This window comes from Physcomitrium patens, chromosome 11 (assembly GCF_059467195.1).
Source record: "Physcomitrium patens ecotype Gransden chromosome 11, ASM5946719v1, whole genome shotgun sequence".
NCBI classification, from domain to species: Eukaryota; Viridiplantae; Streptophyta; class Bryopsida; order Funariales; family Funariaceae; genus Physcomitrium; species Physcomitrium patens.
The window spans coordinates 5,515,814-5,526,328 of record NC_143420.1 but is presented as its reverse complement, the minus strand read 5'-3'; the positions used below and the strand labels follow the sequence as shown (position 1 = coordinate 5,526,328).

The following is a 10,515-nucleotide window of genomic DNA, read 5'->3' as shown; positions in this document are numbered from 1 at the left end:
TTTAAAATTAAAGTTAAATATTAAAGTTAAAAATTTAATTTAAAATTTAAAATTAAAAGATTAAGTTAAAAGTTAAAATTAAAGATTAAGTTTAAGAATTAAAATTAAAAGTTAAATTTAAATATTAAAGTTAAAATTTAAGTTAAAAATTAAAGTGAAAACTTAAAACTTATAATTTATTAGCCAAAAGGTGAAATGAGGAGAATACAAGTCACTATGAAGATAATAGTAAAAATAAAATAAGAGAGGTGAAAGCGAAGGTACCTTGACTATACTTAAGGATTGAAGGCAACTACCTCTTTTTATTCCAAAATTTTCCAAAATTTGTAATTAGCTTTTATTTGAATGATTCTTATCTTGTTGCAAAGTTGATTTAAAGATGCTCTTGATTTAATAAATCTTGTTGCAATCTAATAATCCAATCGTGAGAATTGCTCCTTTAAAATTGAATAATCCAAACTGCCATGGTGACCAACCCTCTTCACTTAAAAATTCACTAAAAATTTAGATCGTCTTCAAATCCAACAAAACTTGAGTCTTTCAGAGCATAACTTATAAAGCTTGATGCTTCCAAAATTTCAAATAAAGCCAATTATTGGGCACTGAGAAATACCTTTCCAAACTTAATTGATCCAAACTACAAAGGTAGTCAACTCCCTCGCACTCAAAAATTTACCAAAAATTCCTTATTATTCCAAAACAAGCGAATGTTATCTTTTCAGAAAGTTAACAACAAAAGTTACAAATATTTGAAATTTTATATTGAAAAAAAAGAAATTGAATGACTGATTAAAGAAAATCCGAGGCCCTTGAAACCCTTGGAGTATTTGGGAGGCCGAGAGAGCTATCTACCTCAATGAAGCATATCTTAAAACTTAATGACCATCCTTCACAATTCAAAATCCATACACATACAATCACAAGGCTCACAATGAGATGTAAGATCTAAATAAAATTAAGATTAGGATTTTGACCAAATTTTGGTATGGCTTCACCCTTCACCCAAAAGAGGAGAGAGAGAGGGCTTGGAAAACCAATCCTCTATTATAAAATTAAGTGGAGGCTTATAGAAGGGTGGTTGCATCTCTACCCTTGATTTCTAAGATCCCTAATCTAGATCTATGGCCTGCATTCATCCAAGAGCCAATCTCATTACTAAGGCTGATGGCTCTTGTAAGTGGTCAAGAAAGCATTTTTTTGGTAAATCTAACTTCACCATTGTGTTCAAAACACCTTTTTAAGCTAAGATTGATTACTCACATGCCTTGATCCATGCTAAATTATAATTTTCATGGAAGATTTTACTTACAAGGATCTTAGCAATTTTTTTGTAAAATTCTTCAAAATGAGAATTTCATTGCTCCACTTGTATTTTGAAAGAGAGGGTGATGTTCTTGTTTTCTTTATACCATGAAGTGAATCCAATGCCGCCATCACATTTGAAAGCCTCCATTAATTGAAAAAAACTACTTTGCTGCTTGGATTTGTTGAAGTTAAAGAAGAAGCTTCAAAACCGTCATTACTAAACTTTACTAAATCTTTTAGGAAGTTCTAATTCTAATTCATTCTAAATCATATGAGATGATTGTAGGTGAATTCATTGGCTCACAATCAACTCTTATAGCAATGATTAATAATCTCTAAATTATTAAAATTAATCAAATTACTATTCTAATTTTTTAATCCTTATGATTTTGATCTTAATTAATCTAGCTCAAGGAATCAGGCTAGGATTTATACCATCAAAGGTTACAATCCTAAAAATTTAATAAAATTAGATTCTATTTATATAAATTCTAATCTAACATGCTCAATTATCATAAAATAAGAAAAAATTTAAAAATAAAATTTTGGAGCATAAATGAGAGTTCACAATGTGGTTCAATTGAATCATAGCTTGTAAAAAGCAGCAAAAAAAAATAGTTTTGACAATATTTTTTGAAATGTATGAATCTATAGAGATTATTCAGCAATAGAAGTATCAAGAGTTTCTACAACATTTTGTGTGGAATAAGACCTCAAAGAAGTGGACAATAAGACAACATGGATTTGGAATTAAAAGATTATATTTTGCTGATTCTAATACATGAGAAAGATTCTATCCTTGATTGCTTCTAATGGTGGCATGTAGACCACATTCATTTCAAGATTGCATATTATAAATAGAATGTTGTAACCAAATTTTATAAATACATGCTTAAAAATGGAACTATTAGAGGATGACAAAGAATAAAATCAATGTTTAGAAGAAGCCTCCCTAATGAAAATAGGAAAGTATTTAAGAGCATTATTTGCTATTATTTTTCTTTAATATTCACCTACATATTCAAAAGAGCTATGAAATAAGTTTAAAGAAAGTTTTTGTAATGATGTGGATTACCAATTGATTCAAAATTATGAAATTGAAAGGCCAAAAAAAAGAAAAATATTATATTATGGACTATTTTTTCTTAATGAAATTCTTTAAGAATCAAGCAAAATAGTGGCAGATTTTTTGATGATGCTATTGTGAGGAAAAAATTAAAATAAAAATCCTACAATTCAAATTTTTATTGAACATATAATATGAAATTGTGACAAGCTAAAACAAATAGTAGAGCATATGTTAAGTTGAATGATGAACAACTTATCATATGTTTGAATATTTGTGATTGCTCGTTTTACTTATTCCGAAAGAAACCTCCAAGAATAAACCCGTATAGGGGGATTCGAACACAGGAAATGATTAGTTGCTTAAGCGTTCACGTTAGGGTCAAACAATCAATTATCTCGTGAATGTATCATCTCTATTTCCAACACCTGAACACACAAGGAAACTATAATCTCTTCCTTCACCTTATCAGTCTCTTCCTTACAGCAATTTAGTCATACCAATAACTGCTATTTCTACTAATATATTCACCCTCATAATCTCCAACTGTAATATTGCGCCCTCACAGCTTTCATCACACAATTATCCTCGTTCCAATCACTGGAATTCTTCACACAGAAGTGCCATTCACATTATAGTGTTTCACACAAACACAGACTCATTCTCTTTGTTGAACTACAATCAGATTTCAGCATTCAATCTTTCTTCTTCTCAAATAATACCAATCACATTTCCATTCCATAATTCACTTCACAATATTCAGAAACTTTCAATCCTCTTATTCAAAGAAAATAACAAACAAAAGAAAAGAGGTAGCACCAAGCTTATCCCGACTCTCACTATCACAGCGATGGCCCTCGGCTCTCACAGTCTGGCACCTTAATTAATTTCTACAACTCTTATATACTTTCTCCTGATTCTCTAGATTCTAACCATAATTCTGTAATTAACCGCTTTTAATAACTAAATCACTCATCCATCCTCCTGAATTTCCTATTATATGGACTATTAATATATTTTACTAATATCTTTCAAAAACGAATTAATATCTATTCTATAATATTTTTATTTCAATGAATAACAATCTTAAAAAGCTATATTTTTTGGAAGGACTAGAGAGGAAGTAGGAAAATATTTGTGCATAATACAATAGCAATAAAATTTTAATTTAATGGGATTTTTTTTTTGTGTGTTGCTCCTTTTGAAATTATTGCACAATTTTTAAATGGTAGATGGACTATACACTTTATGTTTAAAATTCCACTCAATCTTCATAAAGATTTGTTTTGCAAAGAATGTACCATATATAGATATATTAAAAAAGAAAGTTCTTATTATTTGAGATGAAATACTAATGCAACATCACCATTGTGTTGAGAAAATCAATAGAACTCTCCAAGATATAAATGACACTATCAAGTTATTTGGCAAAAATTTTGTAGTCTTTAGTAGAGATTTTTGCCAAATTCTTTCTATTATTATTAAAGGCTCAAGAAAAGAGATTATTGATACTTCTTTGTAAGGATCAAAGATTTGGTCTAACATTCAAGTGTAGAAGTTGGCCAAAAATATGCATCTAAAAGGTGTATTTGATGAGATTTAATTATTTATTGAAGAGCTCTTAAAAGTATGTATTATATAAGACTATTTTTTTTAAAAGTTTCTTTATGATACAATGGTTTTGTATAATTTATCTACCAATTATTTCTATTTATAGATTGGAAATGGATCAATAATAGTAGATACATTGAAAAGTACGGTGATTTGTCTAGAACGTAAGAAAGTAGGTCCAACATCAAATGATTTGATTCAAGTTGTCTATTTAAGCTTGGATAAAGATGGAATACTTAGAGATGAATATTTCACCAACAAGTCAATTTCATTTGTAAGAAATTATGATATTAATGATTTAAACAAGTATGCAATAGAAAGATTTCTTAGAATTTCACGTATTTATTTTACTACAAATATAGCAATTATGGAAGATAGTGTCGATAATAGAAATTATTATTTAATCAAGTATTTAAGTAGTTTAAGTCTATTATGTCCATGATTTGAAGAGATTCCATTCAAGTTGTAATAAAATTAGTTTCCATTAAAAGAAGGATTTACAATGACTGTTCATAAATCTCAAAGACAATAATTAAAGAATGTAGGAATAGATCTTGATACCTTGGTATTTACATATGGAAAGTTGTATGTTATCCTTTCACAATGCACTTCTTTGAATATGATCAAGATCCTATATTTTGAAAATACCACTAAAAATTTAGTTTATCCATAAGTTCTTCTAACTTAGCAATTTTATTTTTGTAATAAATAAAAAATATGTTTGCAAATTACAATGAAGAAATATAAATGGTTCTATTGTTATTCATATATTTTTTTACTTTTCTTTTCTTTTCTTTTTTTCTTTAGTAAATATTTTTTTAAAAGTAGTCAATTTTTTACTTAGCAACTACAAATTAAACTTTCACACCTTTTTCATGGCCAATAACATAGGTTTCCACTAATATATATATATATATATATAAAAGTTATTTTTATATATGTATGTTTGCATTTAATTGATTGGTTTGGGGACTATTCTTATTACATGGCACATACTTTTTGAAAGGTCTCATTTTTAAATATATTTTTTGAACTTATCTTTGATGACAAACTCAGATGCAGTATTGTTTCAATATTGCACATTGTAGAAATGTGCCTCAGATTGAAATAAATGAGAAGTTATATTCGATTTGAAGTTAATTTTACTTAAGAGGTATATTGGATTACTTGGTTGTGATATGAAATTAAGATTTTCTTTTTTTCCTTTTGATTTTTTGTTTTCAAAAATAACTGGGTCCATGTATATTAAAGGACTTTATCTATAAATCAAAAACCTTATTAAGAAAATTTAGAAATGCACAACATGAGCTTTTCTATGTATTATATTCAATGATGTGTGAAAATATTAATGGGTGTTTATAATATAGAAATAAAAGATAAAAATTATATATTAAATTCTTTTGAATGAATCTTGTTGTCTTAGAAGTACATGAATGACTTTGTTAAAACTTGTGAATATATATACATATATATACATATACATATACATACACATAGTACAAATATATATATATATATATATATATATATACAAGACATATTAATCTTAACATCGAATTAGATTTTAAAACACAGGTAAAAAAATTAGAAATCAATTATTAGTTACTAAAACATTAATATTAATATCTTAATTTGAATTCAATCTAAACAAGTATTTTATATATATTTTATAGAAATTTAATTTCAACCCTAAAAAGAAAATTAATAAATATCTTTATTGTGGTTTTGGAATTTAAATATGATTCCAAACTAATATCTTTGGTTTTAGAACTTAAACATAAGTAAATCCCTATAAAATCAAATAATAATTTACTACGTAATAAATTTTAGTTTATTTTGTATTGTAGACCATATACCAACGCACAACCAAGAAACAAAATAAACAAACAAACATGCATCTCAAGAATTCATTCTTTAACTAGAACCAAATTACTCAATCTCAAAAAAACAGTCACATCTAGTAACAAACCTATCAAACCTATCAACAACTAAATCCAGTCTACCAACTGCAAAAAATCAAACAAAAAAATTAAGAAATTACCCCAAAAAAGCACCCAAAGAGAAAGTTCTGCCGAAAAGCTTTGGTGAAACGCTTGTTAAGCTTTTTCAGAAAAGGGTACAAAAAATTTAGAGTTGTTTTTGTCTCCGGCGCCACATTGGTGCCGCGATTGTGGACGTCCGCCGCACGCTTTCAAACAGTTCGTCCCCTCAAATGAAGCGTGATTCAGGGCCACTTGACGGCGCTCAATTCCATACTTCAAGATGATGCGGATTTTCGACACGGAACCCTATTGGTAGGAAAGAGAGCTACGCAAAATTCAATGTAGAACTTCAGTGAGACTTTGGGGTGGAAGAACAGCAATGGAAACAACTTCTGATTCATGGGAATAGAGTTCGCTCGTAAATTTCGATTAAAGCTCACTAATCATACAATAGAGATCTGGTTACGATACATAGTTGAAACAACAACAACGCTCCAGGGACTTGTATACACGTCGTCCTACCAAAATTGATAAGTAGCTCTCACTGCAGCTCAGACCCTACACACACACATCTGCTGCCTAGTTCTGGGCGGATGACTGAAACCTGACGAGCGAGAAAAATCTGCGCCGGAAGCGAAAGTTGATCACGAGTTCCAAGTCATCCGCCTGCAGAGAAATGGAGAAAAAAAAAAAAAATCAAAAGACGAGAGGAATGGAGGGAAGAGGTTACTGCCACCCACAACCTGCAGGAAGATCCTTTCTCGATCACGCTTTGGGGGCATTGTCACAGAGAAAGGCGGTGAGAGCTTAGATGATTGTTCCGTGAGGGATGATCGCGTCCTTGATAATTGTGACTATTCCGCTCTTGATGAAGTAACCATCTGTCTCCCGGGCTGCCTCCTGCACACCGTCCTTGTTCACAATCTGCACATGCCACCCCCGCCCCCCCTTACTTGTTACGTTGCCCAACTGAAACCAATAGTCGTGCATGTGTAATACGGAGTCGTAAGGGAGAGACGTATTCTTCACAAAGACCATAACCAGAGATTTTCAAGAATGCATGCTATACAGACCTGGACGTTCTCTCCAATTCGTGCGTTTTTGTCAACAATCGCTCTCTTGATTACTGAGTTTTTGCCAATGCCCATGGGAATGCCACCCGTAGCTAACAGCTCGTTTCTTTGGTCGTCGGTCTACAACACATCAACGATTATCATGTCAGTGTCAACAGGTGATTGGCAAGCAGCAGAAGTTTCTTCAACTCCACTTGGGTTAGGAATCGTTTTGCTCCTATGGTCGTTTGGTAAGCTGTCTAGAAAACAAGCCAAGCACTAACAAACTACAGAAAGGAATTTATCCACTTCATGCGTCTAGAGGTAGAGGCGAGTAATCGAACCTCGTAGTAATCAGCACCCATGAGAAGTGCGTCTTCGATGACAGCGCCTTCTGCGACCCAAGACCGCAATCCAACCACTGAATGGTAGATTCTGGCATTCTGCATGTACCATGAAATGATTGGTGACTAAGATGGTGCTTCTAGATCAGCTTGGTGAAATCTCACAATCACAGGGTCACAACTTACGTCGAGCGCCATCTATGTAAAGACACAGTCAATCCTTATGGAAAAGTGTGAATGGTACTGAGGACTTCAACGTAGAAGGAATCGAATGACAATTCCGTCTCAGGCCAAGTCAGACATCTCCGGGGTACTTACCTTGATGACACAACCCTCTCCGATCACACTGTCCGTTACGTCAGCATCCAACATCTTTGAAGGAGGAAGGAAGCGAGCTTGTGTATATATGGGGGCAGACCTATCGTAGAAACTGTAGAAGTAAAACGGATACGTTAAAAATAACGCCATCGCTCCGATATAGTACCCCTAGCTCATGCCTTTGAACTGCACAAACAACATCTCTAGATCGGCTAGCCAGCAAACAACTAGTTAACATCGCATGAGATTGAGAATGAGTAATCATATAAGCGGTTCCTAGAGAGGGAATATAAGAAGCGTTGCCCTAGCTGTATATTTGTCTTACATTCATCATTCTACCGAGTGCTCACCTGAAGTCAGGAACAGGCTTCTTCGTGATGCCTAAGTTTGCATTGTAGAAGGCTTCGATAGTTCCAATATCTTCCCAGTAGCCGTCATACAAGTAGGCTTGAACCTGGAATACGATTTAGAATCAAATATCTCTAGGAAAAGTACTGGCCATTGCCAATGACGGTCACATTTTCGGGAGTGGACCTTACGAAAGTTTTCAATACCTTCCAAACCTCATTGTCAAAATTTACATTATGCAATTACTACACATCTAGTCAGAAGAGATCACTTTTGCAAAGCGAAAAAAGCTCAACTAGTTGAGACACCTTGAAAGGCTAGCCTTGCCTGAATATTTATCTCAAAAAGCTGAGAATCTCTAACAAAGATCTAAAACTCGATAGAAGTCAACATTCTAGTTCAAGAGGAAAGGCGTAGAAACGAATTCATACCTTCATGCCCATCTCTGTAGCACCAGGAATGACCTCACTTCCAAAATCGTTTGCCTCGGGGAAGTCGTTACGAAGCAGAGAGATCATAGCCTCCTTGCTGACGACGTAAATACCCATACTCGCGATGTAAGGCATTTCTTTGGCTCTAGCGGCATCTAGACCTAAGACAGTTGTGTCCACCTGAATCACCAAACATCAGAAAATATGTCACTGTATACTAACTAATGGTTCTCACGTAATTCCTTCAACAGAAGTAAATTAGCTCACCGCCGATTCCGTCTACACTATACTACCGCCACTTATTCCTCTCCGATTAAATTAAGACAATATAGTTCACAAAGAGAGAGAACGATCCAACCAATTCTAATGATTCCAGCGTTCAATACTACCTGCATAGCTCTGAGCTCGTCGCCCTTGGGTTTCTCCGCAAACTCGATAATCCGTCCCTGGTCATTGATTTTCATCAACCCAAACGCGGTGGCACGAGTTTCATCCATAGGCAAAGCAGCAACAGTGATATCAGCATTCGTTTCACGGTGCACTTGAATAAATTTCTGATAGTCCATACGGTACAAGTGGTCTCCTGCCAAAATTACGTATTCCAACACCTGGGCTTCCTCAAAGAGCCAGAGATATTGCCTCACTGCATCAGCGGTTCCCTGCACCACGCAAATTTACAGAACGAACTCTTCATAAATATATAGTGCACAGCCTCTGAAGCACGTCTTGACGTTACATTCTCACATTGCAGATCCATCCAAAACGTATCTCAATTGAATGCAATTCAACTCAACCTAATCGTGCGCAGATCAGAAGTAGAACGTGGTGTAAATCTGGCGCGTAAAATGAACTACATAGAGAAAATCCACGAACTTTGAAGAGGAATCAGGTACAACACCTGAAACCAGTTGGGGTTTTCGGGGCTCTGTTGAGCAGCCAAGACTTCCACGAAGCCCTCGTTCTTGTACCCTCCCATGTTACTAGCGTATGCTCGGGACAAGTGCCTGTTCAAAGATGCGGAATTGAACTGCGTGAGCACATAAATCTTGTTGATGTTACTGTTGATGCAATTGCTGACGGGAATATCTATCAGCCGGTAATTGGCACCCAATGGCACCGCCGGCTTCGCGCGCTTCTTCGTCAAGGGGTACAAACGGCTTCCCGCTCCTCCACCGAGGATAATCCCGAGCACACTCTGTAGAAACAGAAGTACCAATGTACACCTCCACGAGATAAGAAGACCAGACAATTAGTACAACAGCTGCGGGCAGCTGCTTACCGCGACTCCAGCTACTCCGATGAGACTGAATCCGCAATCACAATCACGCGAGGTCATTCATCCAAGACCAATTTATAGGCCACTAGGGTCGAGGATGGCGACCATACAATAAGAAACAATAAACAAAAGCAAGCCACGAGTGATCACCAACAAAGAAAAAGACATCAGTGGCTTGGCCATACCCGGCTAGCATCCGGATCGAGGCATGCCTCCCCGACGACAGGCGAATCCGACACATTGCGAGGCGAGACAACACCCTTCCGAGGTCGCTGAGCACGAGCACTAGCACTAGAGTAAGAAGATGAGACAGCCAGTCTAGCTCCCCGCAAAGACGACGAGTTGGAACCTACAAGGGCACTCCCCCGCTTCGCAAAACCACCCCCACGAGGTGTGGTGCTTCCATTAGAAAGACGTGCCGAAGTGACAGCAGCGGCGGTGGATGCCAATGTGGCCGCCATCTCCCTCCGACCTTAGTCTCCGCGACGCAGCTCAGTAACTCCAAGTCTCACAAAACGGTCGGGAATGCGACCCTGGACGAGTGGAAAGCGCCGAATTGGGGATGAATCGGGGTGGGGAATTAGTACTAGAGCAAGCGAAGTGGAACGAAGCATTCCTTGCTTGGACACGGCGATCTCTGGCGCAGAACGAAGGCCGTGGCGCAGAATGCAATGCAAGCAAGCACGAGGGATTTCCAGAAGTGGCAGACGGAGCCGCAGAGAGGGCATTATCATCCACGGATTGGCTTCGGAGCACCTGCCCCACAACCGGAATAAATGGAT

The 10,515-nt window shown here is 35.5% G+C and overlaps 1 protein-coding gene across 3 annotated transcripts; it reads right to left on the bottom strand.

Annotated features, from left to right (window-relative positions):
• Positions 1-6,048: 6,048 nt before the first annotated feature.
• LOC112288859 (glucose-1-phosphate adenylyltransferase small subunit, chloroplastic/amyloplastic) lies at positions 6,049-10,422 on the bottom strand. Of its 3 annotated transcripts, none has more exons than XR_002971710.3 (10): positions 9,919-10,422; positions 9,356-9,652; positions 8,847-9,116; positions 8,458-8,637; positions 8,029-8,132; positions 7,679-7,790; positions 7,361-7,459; positions 7,038-7,157; positions 6,708-6,888; positions 6,049-6,289 (listed from the first exon to the last, which is right to left on the bottom strand). XR_002971710.3 is itself a non-coding variant. In XM_024533532.3 (9 exons), the coding sequence occupies exons 1-9, from the start codon at positions 10,192-10,194 to the stop codon at positions 6,772-6,774; spliced, it is 1,575 nt and encodes a 524-aa protein (XP_024389300.1). In that variant the 5' UTR covers positions 10,195-10,422; the 3' UTR covers positions 6,049-6,771. The 3 variants fall into 3 exon arrangements, 1 of the variants encoding a protein (XP_024389300.1); XR_002971711.3 differs by having other exon boundaries at positions 6,049-6,270; XM_024533532.3 differs by having other exon boundaries at positions 6,049-6,888.
• Between the last annotated feature and the right edge of the window lie 93 nt (positions 10,423-10,515).